The sequence below is a fragment of the Macroventuria anomochaeta genome (genome assembly GCF_010093625.1).
Source record: "Macroventuria anomochaeta strain CBS 525.71 unplaced genomic scaffold BU25scaffold_23, whole genome shotgun sequence".
Taxonomy (NCBI): domain Eukaryota; kingdom Fungi; phylum Ascomycota; class Dothideomycetes; order Pleosporales; family Didymellaceae; genus Macroventuria; species Macroventuria anomochaeta.
The window spans coordinates 342630-358306 of record NW_022985384.1 but is presented as its reverse complement, the minus strand read 5'-3'; the positions used below and the strand labels follow the sequence as shown (position 1 = coordinate 358306).

The 15677-nt window shown below is 52.8% G+C and overlaps 6 protein-coding genes and 1 non-coding gene across 7 annotated transcripts; 5 read left to right on the top strand and 2 right to left on the bottom strand.

Annotated features, from left to right (window-relative positions):
• Positions 1–364: 364 nt before the first annotated feature.
• Positions 365–773, top strand: BU25DRAFT_344932 (uncharacterized protein; the record flags this gene model as incomplete). Its single annotated transcript, XM_033703021.1, has 3 exons — positions 365–534; positions 599–659; positions 711–773. 3 exons carry the CDS (start codon positions 365–367, stop codon positions 771–773), a joined length of 294 nt encoding a protein of 97 aa, XP_033560175.1.
• Positions 774–1958: 1185 nt separating this feature from the next.
• Positions 1959–4653, top strand: BU25DRAFT_412225 (uncharacterized protein). The gene is made up of 3 exons (XM_033706745.1): positions 1959–2740; positions 2791–3781; positions 3831–4653. Exons 1-3 carry the CDS (start codon positions 2246–2248, stop codon positions 4337–4339), a joined length of 1995 nt encoding a protein of 664 aa, XP_033560174.1. The 5' UTR covers positions 1959–2245; the 3' UTR covers positions 4340–4653.
• Positions 4654–5423: 770 nt separating this feature from the next.
• Positions 5424–7354, bottom strand: BU25DRAFT_344588 (MFS general substrate transporter; the record flags this gene model as incomplete). Its single annotated transcript, XM_033703006.1, has 6 exons — positions 5424–5528; positions 5577–5985; positions 6047–6515; positions 6590–6984; positions 7036–7070; positions 7181–7354. The coding sequence occupies 6 exons, from the start codon at positions 7352–7354 to the stop codon at positions 5424–5426; spliced, it is 1587 nt and encodes a 528-aa protein (XP_033560173.1).
• A 559-nt stretch (positions 7355–7913) lies between these two features.
• BU25DRAFT_449685 (WD40 repeat-like protein) lies at positions 7914–10963 on the bottom strand. The gene is made up of 5 exons (XM_033709653.1): positions 10555–10963; positions 10400–10502; positions 10113–10349; positions 8954–10061; positions 7914–8903 (listed from the first exon to the last, which is right to left on the bottom strand). Exons 1-5 carry the CDS (start codon positions 10672–10674, stop codon positions 8147–8149), a joined length of 2325 nt encoding a protein of 774 aa, XP_033560172.1. The 5' UTR covers positions 10675–10963; the 3' UTR covers positions 7914–8146.
• A 561-nt stretch (positions 10964–11524) lies between these two features.
• Positions 11525–12520, top strand: BU25DRAFT_371200 (uncharacterized protein; the record flags this gene model as incomplete). The annotated part of the gene is made up of 2 exons (XM_033703976.1): positions 11525–12172; positions 12251–12520. 2 exons carry the CDS (start codon positions 11525–11527, stop codon positions 12311–12313), a joined length of 711 nt encoding a protein of 236 aa, XP_033560171.1. The 3' UTR covers positions 12314–12520.
• Positions 12521–12969: 449 nt separating this feature from the next.
• On the top strand, positions 12970–13886 carry BU25DRAFT_472781 (uncharacterized protein; the record flags this gene model as incomplete). Its single annotated transcript, XM_033710862.1, has 3 exons — positions 12970–13146; positions 13204–13446; positions 13503–13886. 3 exons carry the CDS (start codon positions 12970–12972, stop codon positions 13884–13886), a joined length of 804 nt encoding a protein of 267 aa, XP_033560170.1.
• A 1208-nt stretch (positions 13887–15094) lies between these two features.
• Positions 15095–15176, top strand: BU25DRAFT_t93. The gene has a single exon. It is a non-coding gene; the product is annotated as a tRNA-Glu (tRNA).
• The last annotated feature ends 501 nt before the right edge of the window (positions 15177–15677 follow it).

Genomic DNA, 15677 nt, shown 5'->3' with positions numbered 1-15677 from the left:
AGGGCTATTGCGCGGCTAGGCCGTTTGCGAGCAAGGGGCTGCTGTGCCAATACCACCGAATCTCCTCCAACCTCTCCTTACGCCTCCATCCGCCCACTCCACCACCGCTCCCATCGCCAGACGCACCCCATTGCCGCAGCTCGCAGCAGCCCGGCCTTCGCGCGGAAGGCTCTCCTGGCTGGCCAACTTCACTCCTTTCCTCCTGCTTCCGCTCTCTACAAACAGCACCGCCTACGCTCCTCCTCACCCGCCGAGGCACGTCGCACCATCTCACACCGCACGTCACTACACCACGTCGTCGTGCACCTAATACCACCCGCACGCTGCCTCTTTCTCCTATACGATACCCCTACTTACGCGCACGATGCCCGCTATGATGGCTGCTGCGCCCTACGAGATCCGGACCGGCGGCGATGGCAAGTCTAAGAAGCAGAGCATGGCCGAGCTGAAGCTGCGACGCCTGACAGAGCTCAACCAGCGCCTGCGGGAGGACCTCGAGCGCCGCAGGATACCCGTGTCAGAAGCTGCCCTGGAGTATGTGCCTCCTTGTTTGCCGTAATGGCGTGGTAAACAAAGACGGTGGCTAACGCGCGTGCAGTCTCATTGCATTCACAGACAAGGAACCCAAGGACTGGATGGTGCCTTCACGATGGGGAACAGTATGTGAACTCATTAACTAACCAGGTTTCTTTGTCACTAATCGAACGCAGATCGACAAGCGCGAAGACCCCTACGCCCCCCAGCAAAGTAATGGCTGCTGCATCGTAATGTGAACGGCGAGAAGAAGATGCAGCCGGTGGTGTCTGAGTAACGGCGTTCATGCGGGGCCCTTTCACGGCAGTGTTTCATTTTACCTTTAGTTTGGTTGGTTGTGGTGATAATACCCCACGGTGTGCAGCAGTCCTGGGAGCTGATATTGGAACGGATCATGTACTTTCAGCAATGTGTAAACTACGGAAAAGCGGACTTTGACGCTCGCTGCTGTTCATTGCTGGCAGCGCAGTAGGGATTTCTAGGGTTCTTCTACTTTGGCCAGTCTGCCTTCCACGGCTGCTGTGCCTTTCAAATCACGAGACGACAATTGTCTCACTTTACTTGCATTCAGCCTTGCCAACTTCTTCACTTTGCAATTGAGACACTTCAGCAATCGAGCAGCCGCAACAACGAGCCCCTCCACGAGTTTCTCTTTGTTTTGAGTTTGCCTGTTTTCTCGGACGTCGAAGCTCAAAGGGGCAGGCACTAGCCAAACGAGATTAACAAGGCGCGAACGAGCAGTAGCATCAATATTGCACTCCACAAATCATTGCAGAAGGCAGAATTTGAGAGCAAGCACCGACGAATTCTGACAACTGCACGACATCGCGCAGCAAGTTAAGGTTTTCCTTGTTTGTTTGCAGTGCGCAACACGAGGCTGCGTTACAACTCGCCCGTGCATCACCAGATGGCCGGAAAGGGCACAGGCGCCAAGTGCATTGATGAACGAACGCGAACTGCTGCTCCAGCACCAGCAAGCAACCGATCATCGTTCCAGCTGCCCGTGGAGCCGGGCCGAAAGATGCAGCAGCACTATTGGGTAACTAGGACGGGCCTTCGAACGGCCTGCTTTTGGAGCTGGGAGAGGTCACTGGGTCTTGGACGCGTCGCAAAGCATCGATCAGCGAAATGAAGGTGTTGTGTTTCTGCATTCGAGGTCCATGCATCCCACGCCGGTGCACGTCAGGCCGACTTGACTTAGACGCCATCAGCCATAACTGTCATCAGCCATAGACCACGGCTATTGTTTCTTTAAGATCAACGTCATGCGCAAGTGGTAGTCGGAGTCGATCCGGCAGGCAGCTGATGCTACCGAAGCCAGCTGCGGCCTGCGGTTGGCTGGAAATCCCGCGCACGTCGAGTCTCAGGCGCGGGTGGTTATCTTAGTAAAGCCGTGGGGTGTGTTCTCTAGCCCACCACAGCAGGTCAGCCCGTGTCCGCATAGCCCTCTCGGGCTGTACAGGGTGTGTTTGGCCTGCTTGAACAGTCGCTTCAGTCCCTCAGTCCCTCAGTCCCCTCCCCTAAGAGAATAGTGAACAAAGAGACTACTGCGCTCTCTGAAGGAGCGCGCCTAGCGTCTTCACTTCGCTTGCGATACCACCCGACGCGGACATCAGCCCCACCAGCGAGGCCGAAGAAAATTGCTCGCGCTTCGTAAATCGAGACTCTTCCCACTTGCTGCTCCTCCTTCGGCAGGGGCTCGGCGAACGCAATGGACAGTGCAAATGCGCAATCGTGGGCGGGCATGGACGCCGCAGCCGACCAAGACTTCGGCAATCTGATCGACTTCGACCACTTCAACGACCTCGATCTGCCGGACTACAACAACATTGCCTTCAGCCATGGCGGGCCGCAGAACGGGAGCATGGCCGATGCCCTCGACCAGCACCACCTCGACCAGCACCATCTCGACCACCAGTTCCCCCCGCAGGTTCCCCAGAATCTAAATCATGGAGACGGCGCATCCGGCGCGCAGCAGGCGCAGGGAATTATGCGGACCCACGGCATGCCCCAGCCGACCGTGAATGCCAACTTCTTCGACTATGGTGTCTTCTCCCCGGCGTCTGAGCAAGTCTTCCGCCCGCACCATGGCGTCCCGCACACGCCCAATAGCGTCGAGATGCACGGCGATCCGCACCGCTACATGCAGCAGATGGACCAGCAGGCCCTCTACGACCAGCGGTACCACCTGCGCAAGGACGACCCCGTACGTTGGTCTGCGGCTGCCATTGCGAAGCCTCACTAACCGTGACATAGTCGTTTACCCCACTAGTCTCCCCAGCAGTCACCCCTCACGACGCACGGTTCCAGATACCTGACTTCACAGTGCCCGGCGCCTACTTCAGCCCTCTTACGTCGCCCGCACTCAACGCGCAGCCCCACCAACATGCGCAGTCGCAACTGCACTCCCAGGCCTCGACATCAGCAAGCTCGACAGGGCACTCGCCCGTTGATGTCGACATGGACATGTTGGGCGAGCCTGCCATGGTCCAGCCAGCAGAGCAGAAGAGGAGTTTGAGGACGAAGAGGAACCCACCGAGAGCGACAACTGCGAACCGCGTACGACAGTCACCCATTGTGAAACCCGGCAGACGGAAACCTACAGTCTCAATGCAACTTCCGCCCAAGGAGGTCAGCGAGCTCATGCAAGAGGCACGTACCAACGGGCTGGATGTTCCACGAAGCCGCGATTACTCAGAAACCGACTCTATTTCGCCTGAGCCTATGCTGTCCGAGATGCGGCCACCACCGATTCCTGGGTCTGTAACACATTCGCCGGCAATGGTAGCGCAGAACGGTCAAGGTGCTGCGCCTGCCACACCTGCTTCGCTCATGCGTATACACCCTTCACCGCAATTCGATGCTTCGATGAACGTGCCTCCAATCATGGAAGACCTTGCTCTGCCTGAAGCGTCATTGGAGTCGAGACCGTCGCTGTCACGGATAGATACTGCTTTCCGCGATGGTACTGAGCACGATACGCCTCGAATGTTTGCACGCAAGACACCCAAGATGGGCCCACTCAGCACCCCTGGCGCGGCCATGTCAAACAAACCCAGCCCAATGCTCGACCCCATGTCAACACCTACAAGTCCAGCTTTCTCGATGACAATCGGAAAGAAGCCAGATGCGAAGCAGGGCCGCAACGCGAAGAAGAGGGGTAGCGTCAGCTCGAGTCTGGTCAGTCCAGCATTGAGGCCGAAGATCTCGCCGAGTATCAAGCCTCTGCTTGCAGCTGGAGAAAATAGTACGTCCAAGCAAACCACTAAGCATGAGGTGATTCTAACAGTCAGCAGGTGTCTCGGATAACACCCACGCCCTCCTCTTAGCCTCAAAATCCAACTACCAGAACATCCTCGACGGCACCACAGTACCAGGCGTCTCATATCCAGCATCCCTCTCCACAAACCTCACATCGAAACGCACCTCCCACAAGATCGCCGAACAAGGCCGCCGAAACCGCATCAATATGGCCCTCCAGGAAATGCAAGACCTCCTCCCCCCCTGCTCGCAGACTAGCACACCGGACGCCAAGAGCCCTGAGACCGCGGCGCAGTCGAACAACTCAAAGGCCGCAAAGGTGGAGAGTGCGATTGATTACATCAAGCATTTGAAGAGCGAGGTATCGGCGAAGGACCAGCTATTGCAGCAGAAGGATGTTGAGATGGAGGTACTGAGGAAGCAGTTGGCTGAACTGAGGAGGAGTAGCTCGGTAGGCATCAGTTCGAGTGAGAGTTCCGCTGAGAATGCTGCTGAGCTGAAGAAGGAGCCGGTGTCTACACCGCAGGCGGTTGATGAGACCTGAAGGGAGTCGGAGGGGATTCAGAAACACCATCACATCCTTGGTCTTGCACCAACAGCCACAACCCAGCGCCGTATAGTAGACAGGGAACAACTTCTAGGCTCCATCGTACTTCTACTTGCAAGGGAAGGAAGAAAGCCACCGGCGTCAAAAACATTTGTTTGTCGCATATTGCATGCTTCATCATTCATAGCGCTTGCGCGGCAGGTCTGGTCAGGCCATCTAGAGGCCTTGTATAGGCAGGATAGTATCTAATAGATAGTTGAGACACATGCAAGCTTGACTATAAGGCTGCTTGCCAGACAACAATATCCATCAATTGAACCATTGTCAATGAAACACATTGACTAGTTGCTAGAACTTTTGATTCCCATAATATGTTTGCTCTCGTCCGATACTCTCATGTCATGATGTGAGCGGCACCACCCCCACGCCATCTGTACACAGATACCAAGTTGCGGTACATTCAAGCCTCAAAACAAGGGACAGAATAGGAAGGCGACTCCGGATATGCGCGATGTGTATAGACTACGTCATTCCGAGCCTCCGCGGAGCAATAGCCTGGCTCAAGCGGCCTGCGGTAGCGGCCATGGACTGCAGATCAGTCTCACATCAAGTGTGCCACACTATGCCTATGATTGGAGACGTAGGCACGAGACTCAAGTAACCGAATTCTTGTCCACGATACATGAAGTAGTTCTCGCGCATCAAGTCTTCAATACCTTTCCAAGTCGGGACAATTCTGAACTCGGGTAGAATCTGGAAAAAGCCAAATACACCATTGATCGCGAGGGGGGTCTAACATCATCCGTGATCAAACATGTAAGAACCTCCTGAGTATGTGACTCGTATAGCTCTTCGCTCAAATCCCCTTTCTTTGCGCTCTACTAGAGAGGCCAAAGCAAGCATGCATGTAGACAGGCATGATTTGCAGAACGATGTACATTGAACTGCTATTGGTATTGCATCCCGTTTGAAGGTCTGCCATACACAAGAAGCTCAATAGCGGGTATCAGACAAGGAACTCATATGCGACTTGCGTCTTCCCTGCTCCAATACTCTCCTCATCCGCGCAAGCAGTTCAGCTCTACGAACTCCTTTTACCATACGGTTCGAACGGGAACGCCGCCGCAATAGCCGCCATGAAGATATACAGCGCCGCACAAATATAAATCGGCACCGGTGTGGAAGTCTGTCATCATATCAGCTCAGTCTCTCCGAGGCACAGCAGTTTACTCACATCAGCAACCGTAGCAATCACCGCGCTCAAAATCCCCATAACCCTATTCCACCCAATCGCAATTCCATTTCCGGTCCCCCGATGCGCACTCGGCAGCACCTCCGGTGTGTACGCATACAGCGTGCCATAATACACATTCAAACAGAAATTAATGACGCACGTAAACACGATATTCTGCACGTTCGTCCGGACTTGCGTGTACGCGAAGAAAAACGACATGGTGACGAGCGCCCCGATGACCATGGTGTATTTCCGCCCGAGTTTAGTGTGGCACATGAAACCGGCCAGCACGGGGCCCCAGATTCCGGAGAAGTTGACGAGCGTGTAGTTGCGCCAGGTTGTGTAGGGCGAGGAATCGCCGAAGGCGGCGCCGCGGCTGGAGAGGTAGGCGGGAAGGAAGACATTATACCTGTATGGGAGGTTAGCGTGTGTGTAGTTATGGTTACTTTGATGGTGTGATCAGGACCTACAGAGGGTATGCTAAACCGATCAAAGTCCAGGACAACCAGATCAACGTCGTCGAGATACCAATGCGCTTCGTAGCATACAAACCCTTGAGGTGCGTGCCGATTTCGCCGAGACTCCATTTACTCTTTCCGTGGGTTGAGCGCGTGGATATCGTTCCGCATGCTTGCAATGTCTCAAGGGTCAAGCTGCACGGGCGGTTGTACTTGGTCGCAATCCCTTGTAGAACCTCGACGCATTCAGCGTCCTTGCCCTCGCCAACAAGGAATTTGGGCGTTTCTTTGAGACGGATGACGAAGATGCGGGCCATTGACATGACGAAGACAAGGGCACCGCAGGCGTACCAAACGTAGCGCCAGCCTTGGTTATTGGATTTCGTGCAAGGTGCTGCGTCTGGGAAGTTTGCGGGATCCTGACAACTGAAATTGGGAAGGAAGCCCCAGGCAAAGAAGCCAGCGATGAGTTGACCAATACCTGAGATACGTCAGCCGGTTGTCTGACCAATGTCATGATTCCAAGGTTTGTAGTGACCCATGAGTGATACGTACCCCACCAAGCTGCCATGAGCGTGAGCATCCATTGGCGATTACCGGGCAGATACTCAAGGAAAACCGCCGTGTCTAGCACAAGATTGCCTCCTGCGCCGAACGCGCTCAAGCATACGAACAATCCCAAGACCTCCCAGTTCGGGCTCGCTCCTGCCAAAATACCGAAAATTGAGCAGATGATCAGCGACACATTGAAGGCAATTTTCCTTCCAATCACATCTGCACCAATGCCCCAGAACAGAGCACCGACAAGCATACCCACGTAGGCTGCGATGGTGAGACCATTGGGATAGCCTGGGTTGAACTCAAGCGCTGCTTGGCGAGCGATGATAGATTGAATCAGGAGGATGAGGGAGTCCACCGCGTATCCGAAGCCGTTCAATACAAAGAGCTTCCTAGTTTAGATTGTCAGTGAAGGAAGTAAGCAGCAACCGTAAGTTTATTACCATTGGTATGCTGTGAATCCAATCCCATCGATGGTCTATATCTCAAGTTAGCCTGCCATTCCTGCTGGAGAAAACAAGCTTTGTCCAAACTGCGTCTTTTGCATCGAGCAACAAGTCTCCTCCGCTGGCGACACCTCGCACTTACGTTGTTGATAAGATGCATCTTTGCGTTGAGCACAGGATCCGTGTGCTCTTTGCTCAGAATGTCACCCTTGCCCAGACTACTTGCATCATCGCAATCACGAACACCGTGAACGCCTTGTTCGACATCCTTCCCTTGCGGCACCGTCTCGGTGTCAAGTGTCTTCGATTCGCTCATGGTTCTTGGAGGTGTTCAGGTCATGCGACAGGTTTTGTGCTTGAATAGTATGACGTTCTTATAGATGTCTACTAAAAAGTATCAATAGGTGTTTTTGCGTTATCGCTGGTATCGCCAGTCGCAAACGGTCGTATGCTCCAGGACAACGTGGAGTCGCGAGATCGAGAACGCGCTGGTGCGACGGTAGCAAAAACATTCCAGAAACATGCGCCTTATGTATGGGCGACAAGTAACCAGGTCTTATCCTTGAGTGGTAAGGCTTGTCGTACGCGCAGTATCCGCTGTTGTGCAGTGGAGCCAACCAGAGATGTAGGAGCGTTGAGTGTTCCGCACGTGGGGTTGCTGTGATTGGCTTCTTGGTGAGGAGATCAGCACCTGCATTCCTTGGAATCTACCGTTTCTGTTAGGACAGTCTGCTAAGCCGCAAACAAGGCGCATGTTCAGATGACGGCTACCTGGAATTCGTGAGCGAGAGTTCTTATGTCTTAGTGCATTTGTGGACGCAAGCTGCAGAGCAAAGATGCTCACCGGATAGGCCGAAGTGCTGAAATGTAATTTGATTGGAGTATTCCGAGCAATCTATACTCGAAGGTTGCTGTAAGTAGACAGCAGCCTGTTCGTGGTCCAGAAGACCGTCCTCGAAAATCTTGTTGGACACCGAAAAGAAAACAAAAGTGTTGCGCAAAAACAACAGCCTGGCTCACGATGTTGTGGCCGGAATTTTGACCCTGAACGCCCGCTAGAAGACAGACAAATGATATGTCGAAACTGAAAAGCCAGACCCTAGAATCATCATTGCTGACCGGCTGCCGCTGGTGCTGGTGTGTTCTCCTCACTTGCGACCGCATTGTCGCCCGCGTTCCCCATGGTGACAGGTATAGGCGCAATGCGCCTCTTTTTGTTCTCTCGTCCTTCTTCCTCAGGCACAGTCTGCAATTCGCGCTTTTTCAGACCAGACACTACGACATCATCGCGGCCTGACTCGCTCTGCTCGCTTTCTCTTCGTCCAGTTGGCATGACCGGAATGCCGCTGACAGAGCTGCTTGCACTGTGGGTGTTACCTTGCCCATGCGCCGGAGTTAGTGGTGGTGTCCACATAGGGACAGGGCCTGAATTGGCTGCCGCCAGACTGGGTACTGAGGACATCGCTGGAGTTGGCGCGTTCATTGAACCTGGGTCACCAACGCCAGGAGCGAACGATGATGCGGTAGCAATGCTGGAGACAGAGTTGCTTCTTGTCGGACTGCCAGGTCTTGCAGGTACAAAGGAGCTTGGGGATGCGGGAAACCCCGCTGAAGGTTGTCGTTGCATCGCAGGGGGCTTTTCGATGGTCTGGATAGGGATGCTTGTCCCTGTTGGAGTCGGTGTGGGAGTCGAGTGGCTCGAAGATTGTGCGGCATTAATGTTGATAGCCGCAGGAGTGGTTTGTCGGCGAGTTTGTGAGGCTAACGGTCCTGTGTACTTCTCTCCTAATTCTCCCGGTGCAAAGGTGACAGCCGAGCAGAATCCATCTGAAGAAGTCATGAGCAGTGTTGACCCATCACTTGACCTACACGAAGTTAGCAAGCTGAGCGAGTTACTGAAAAGAGGGAGTACTACCAAGTGATGTCAGTGAAGGTCGCAAAGTGCAAGTTACTGACGATGCATAGAGGCTTCTGTTGTTGCGTGTCATAAATGTGGATTGCATCCTGAGTAGCAACCGCGTAGATCATACGGTAGCCCAGACTGAAAGCTGACGGCGGGCCTGAGGGTAGACCATCGCCATCAGCCGGAGCCGGTGAGGCGGCCGGTGCAGGCGACGGTGCGCTTGTGATGGGTGGCGGATCCATAGAGGAGTGTGATGTCGGAGGCATGGAGGGCAGCACAGGCTCTGGAAGAGAGGGCATGTCGTCATCCATGGATGTGTCGATAGTGACGTGCTTGGTGGGAGGACCATTCTGGCGTAGGGTATAGTAGACAGGCGAACAACGAACGGCTACAGAAGGCTTCTTGTGTCCAGGAAGAAATGCAACCGGGGGTTTATTCAAGCCAGCCCGAGTGTAGATGTACACTGTGTTGGTGATGTCCTCAGTCGGCTTACCGACATCTGCCAATGACGGATGAAGAGCCTTGTATTGGCCAGCTGGCGTGAACAGCAGACTGCCATCTGGTGCGAAGGTGAGACGTCGGAAAAATGAGGTCAGGGTCTCGTTGAAGTAGATAGGTGCGTTGCGGACACCAAGAGTGCCAATGCTGCTCATGCTGGGCGAGTTGGGCATGACAGCAGGCAACGGCATTGATGGTGCTGGGGAGGCAGATCGACGCATTGATGGTGACGACATAGCGCCGAAAGAAGAGCGGCGGCTGTGTGAAGTGGGTGGTGGGTGCATAGCAGGCAAGGCCAAGGACTGTGGAGTACCAGGCATCGAAGGCATCGAAGGCATCGAAGGCACAGGCGAGCCAACGCCGAGAGATGAGTCGGCAGCGAATGAAGCTCGAGCGCCAAAATCGGGAGGTGCAGGACTGTTCGAGGAGATGCGTCGAGCAGGGAGATCCATCTTCGTAACTTTGTTGTGTGGATCAAGCGCAAACTGGCCATCCTTTGTCTTTAAAGTGTAGACGTGTACCGAGCGATCTGACGACTGGGTTGCAATGAACTCGTTCAACGGATCCCATGCTACACCCTGCACATAGTGGTTGTGTTCAGCAATCTGCCGTACAATAGCTCCTGGAAATGGTTAAGCAGTTGTCCATGGGCGTTGAGGGCGGTGGGTCGTACCTGTCTGGGCGTTGTAGATGCGTGCAACATTGTCCATACTACCTGTAATGAAGTACACACCGTCTGGAGACCAGGCAAGGTCGTAGATCTCTGAACCTATAGACCTGCACATAGTCCTGACTCGCCATGATTCTTTGTCTTCCAGCCCCTCTTCGAAGTTGTGCGTGTTTGTCTGGTTTTCAGCTGGTACCCACAACAGCACATTGCCGTCATCGCCGGCAGTAGCTAGCACCTCGCCTTGTATGGCATTAGTAGATGTTGTGTGTTTGGCATCTGTGATAACGCACCTCGTGGACTCCACCTCACAACGTTCACAGCTTGGGTGTGTTTGACGAGTGTGGAGAGATAGGTGACCTTGCGGTCTTCTCCGTTGTTGTCGACCTTCCAGAGCTGTCTTTTGTCAGCAGACGCACAACACCTCAAAAACTTCCCAAGCACCTACTCGCACATTGTTATCACCTCCAGCTGTCGCCAGTCGTCCCTTGCCGTGGGGTTCGAAGTGGGCCGAGTATATGGGTGCGTTCTCGTTGTGCCAGGACACCAGCAGCGGTGCAGCCTTCATCGTGGGTGTACGTACGGCTCGTGGCCGTTCGATCTGGGTATTTTCGGAGGGCTTTCGGGTTTATTGAAGTGTCTGAAGCTCGAGAGCCGTCTGCTGAAGTTATGGGGCGCCCCCAGCCAAGAGGCGCGGTGCTTGGGGTGCGTGCGTGCGTGCGTGCGGAGGACGGGAGAGCGGTTTGCTATCGTTCACAGGCGTCACAGCCAACGTGTGCTGATTTCAGGCGGTGGCAAGGCTACAGGGTAGACACGCAAGTAAGAAAGTATTCTTCGAGGCAATTGATGAGTTCTCGAGTGGTTGGCTGGCTTGCACTCACAGAAGCGCGACGAACGAACCGCGTGTCTAACCAAAAGAAGGCGCTTGATTAAGTTTCACCGCGTGCAGCCCTCGTAAGAGGCATCGGGCACGGCACCGCCCACAGTAATTGACCATTCCCGAGACTGCTACGCGTTTCAGTCCACACCGACCCGTTTTTATCGTTTTCATGCAGTCAGACCATCTGCAGGACGTGCGATCTGACATGCTTCTCAGCAAGGTACCGTGAAGCTCCGGTTACTTGGGAAACAGCTTCGTAGGGCGTGCCTTCCCACACTCGAATTTAGACCTGCTGACCCAAAAAAAATGCCAAACAATAATCTTATTCAGGTTCACAGTCCATCGCGCAATGAACACCTCCAGGAACCATGATCTTGTGTCTAGGAACCTGCATTTGTTGATAAAGTGAGCTACCAGCTAACGCACGGACATCTTAGCATTCACGATGACGATGCTCTCCCTCCAATCATCTTGCCAACCAGTCTTGCAGAAACAGCGGCGAAGCTTACATTTTTAAATTGACTTGGTCGCAAGCAAAATGTCAGAAGAAGACCCTTCGCGTCTGGACAATGAGATCGAGCTCCTCACTGCAATCTATCCCGACCAGGCCATCTACACGCCCAAGAGTCGCGAGCTCAAGTTCATACAAGAACATGCAACATTACAGCTTCGCATACCAGATACCTACCCGGAGTCAGGTCTACCTGACGTATTAGGTGCAACCGATTCTTCCAGACATGACATCAGAACACAAACAAAGACAGCCATCCAAGCCCTCAACCTGCCAGAAGGAGAAGAAGCGCTTGACGCGATCATATCAGCATTCCAACAAGTTGTTTTAGATAGACTTGAGACATCAAGTATTGGTTCCGCAAAGTCTACGAAGTCTGTGAAGGGAACAAAAGATGTGGATCCAAATACCAAGAAGACAGTGATAATATGGCTACACCACCTCCTCAACACCAACAAGCGCAAACTCTGTCTCTCCCCGCCCTTCTCTGGTATCACAAAACCAGGCTATCCAGGGGTCCTGATCTATTCAGGGCCAGCAGCAGCCGTTAATGCGCATGTCAACGAACTGAAGGCGCAGAACTGGTCAGCTTTCCAGGTCAGATTCGAGGAAGAAGTTGAGTGGCGGTTTGCGCATGGGGAAGGGGTCAGGGAGGTGGAGAGTATGGCGGATGTGGTGAAGCTACTAGAAATCGATGAGAAAGACGCTAGCGCGAAGAGTGTGCAGAAGGGAGGTAAGAAGGGTGGGAAAGAGGAAAGCACAGGGCAGGGTCAAAAGCAAAAAGAAGAGTTCTTGAAGGCTGTTGGTATTAAATGATGATGGCCGCCAGCAATGAGCACTATCATTGATTGAAGAAGACAGCAACATGGGCAACGAAAGCGTATCTGCGTCAACGCAACCTGGAGGTTATCAGTGTATTCGGGCGCCATTGGATGCTTACTAATGCAGTTCCGGAGCGCTTCGTGAGCGGGCAACATCAACTCCAAATTGCGATAGATTAACTTGAAGAGAACAAAGACTTGGTGAACGAGTATCAAAGCGCGAAGTGACTGCTTGGAGAACTCCGACATTCCGCAATGCTATCGAAACTTTTCTAGATAGTCTCTCATGACTGTTTAAACTGAACCAGCTTTTCGGTCGTACATAAGAGTTGCCTTCACCTGGACCTGCCTTCACCTACGCAACGACGACAAGACTGATTAAGCGAGAGCAGATCCGTCCGCTCCACACGATCTCGCCTACCTCACCTTATCCACCAACACCTATCTCCACCGCCCGAACGAACAGGCACAACATCCTGGACCCTCGACCATCCAGTAATTCGATCAACCGATCTCATAGCGGCGCGCGAGGATAATAGCGAGCGCACTGCAATCAGTGAGTAGTGACAGCGCGAGGTGACTTCGACTGGCGTCGTGCAAGTTCGGCTTAGACGCAAAGTACTTACGAAAAATCCGGTCTATTCCCAGAGCATGGCTTCACGTTCCAAGTGGACGAGACATTCAACTGTAGACGAGGCATTAAACTGTAGACGAGGCATTCAACTGTGGACGAGGCATTCAACTGTGGACGAGGCATTCAACTGTGGACGAGACATTCAACTGTGGACGAGACATTCAACTGTGGACGAGACATTCAAGAAGTCGACCGTATATACAAACCTAACTCAGTGCCATCTGCAAAAGTACAAGGAAGTAAAAGACTAGGTGTCCAACCGTCGATTTGACCCAAACAACCCCAACCGCATCACGGATCCTTTCCAAGATACTGTGGGTATAAACGAGTACCTTGAAGATCTCAACGTCGGTAACGCCCCAGACAACCCGTTCCTGCCGTACCCCGGAAGCCCAGAGATCGAACGCACCTCACTCTCACCAAAAGTTCCGAACGACGCCGAAGAGCAACCGCAAGGTAGCGGGTCAGTCGGTCTTCTGCTACGGCAACGCGACGTCCGTTCGATATCCAGTCATCTCAATACGCAACCCCATAAGAACGATAGTAGCAGTCATGGGGATACGGAGCACATGCGCCGACGAGCCTGGCTGGCGGTGCCGGCCACCCAAGCTCCTTCCCATTGAACCAACCATACGTGCGACTGGACGACTATACTCCTACACAGCCAATTCTATCGTACCCCGGTACTTCGCCTCAATACGGTCAGTCGATCAATATGCCGCCTGGCGTTCCTCGCAGACGTTCAGATAATATGAGCGTCGAATCCCCGATTTCACACCACTCGCACGGCTCTCGTGACAACTCAGCCAGCTCTGTTGTGGATCAGGAGCAGCAGAGTGACACAGGACTTGTATCCTCATTCACCAGTCGTGCCGAGAGGTTGGCCTATGATATGCCAGTGATGAGTGTCATTGAAGAAGCAAATGGAAGATAGTTTGGGCCACTCTCAAGCTACAGTAGCGAGCGCTCAAATATCGTGGCATGTCTAAAAGGATGTACCTGCGATCAACTCAACAGTACCAAAACAATGACATGAACATAAATATTCTGCCTTCTCTAGTCCTATAATCGATCAAAGGACTTTGTAGTCCTCAAGCTAATTCTAAGTTTGTAGTATCTGGGCTAATTCACTTCAAATACAGCAGTCGCGTACTTTCATGCAATGTGTAGCAACAGTATAGGCTGAGGCACACCAAGCTGGAATTACTTGCCTACAGACCGTTTAGCAGATGATGAAGCAGGATGACAAGCACCGAAATGACAGTCCCGACAAGAAGCACGGCAAGGCGACAGTCGACTTTGACGCACGATTGAAAAGTGATCTGAGTCGCTGATGATCTAATGTGAGGTGTGCGGTGTTCAATCAAATGACCCTGCACCGTTGTGAGACATGGAAGAGAAGATCAAGGGCTTGCTATAACATTCACACCACATGATTCGATCGAACTGCCAACCGCCCTGTCCGCGACCAGCAGCTTTCGAAAATTGCCTAATGGAGTATCTTCAGTGCAAACCTCTGTTGTTTAGTCCGACCGATGCACCTCTTGATCGCCCAACAGTAACTGACAGGCTTTGGCACTTGCCTAATCAGGAATCCTCTATCGTCTCGATCAGTCCACGAATCATAGCCAGGAACATCGGTCGACCTTCAGCAACCAATGCTTTTGTAGACTTGCCTAGTCAGGTATTATAAGTTATAGGAGACGTGTGCGATGCTCTCATGTCACAGGAAAAGTCGGATTCAGTAGCCGCCAATCCTTGGTCCCTCACAACGCAGCCTGGAGATCTTCAGCTAGTAGTGGGTATCTGTCACCAGTCGACAAAACCCTCTGCAGTCCGCAAGATAATTCTGAGATCTTGGAGCTCAAGCTGATCTGCATTGACTGCCTCCTAGGTTTGGTGGGAATCGCAAGTCCAAATCCGGCTTTCTCGGTAACGCAAGACCCAAACTTCCACCTTTGACGTTTGACTCGCTTGTCAGACTTTTCAGTTGCCTTCAGTAAGCCCGGATCTTACAGGATTCCAGCTGCGAAAGCCCCCTCTCTAAAAACTTGATAATGCTGCCTTGATCCTACTCGTCGTTGGTTCAAATGTTTAGATATTAATTTTGTTAATCGATGTTCTCTTATCAAGAGAATAATATCCGTTATGGTCTAGTGGCTAGGATACATCGCTCTCACTCGCAAGTGCCGATGTGGCCGGGGTTCGATTCCCCGTGACGGAATTTTTGGAGTTTGAGACTACCTGGTGGTGGTAGTTGAGATTTGACCAGTTTTTTTGGCCGAGGCCCCACCATGCCAACAACATATCAGCAATGCGGTCAAACTCACTACTCCGGAGGGGTTTATCGACATTTGACAGCCACATAATCTCCGTGGATCTCAAAAATCATTTTGTCCGCTTTGCAGTTCTCTAGCCAAGTGAGAACACTAGACAAGGCTTTCTGCAGGCATACCTTCTCGTGGTAACGCGCTTGTTCCTCCCTATGGAGTAAGTCTGATGTGATTGACACCGAACCGGCAAAGTACGGCATCAACCACACCATACTTTTGGTACGGCGTCAATTACACCAGACTGACAAACTTCCCGCTAACATCCGCCTGCTTTCCTTCACTCTTGGCAGCCCTCGCTACCACCCTTCCCCCTGGCCACCTACACCAGAGCCTTACTTATGGCAGATTCAGGTGATTCAGCTAAAGTTTACCCGCGTATACAAGAGTCCGCC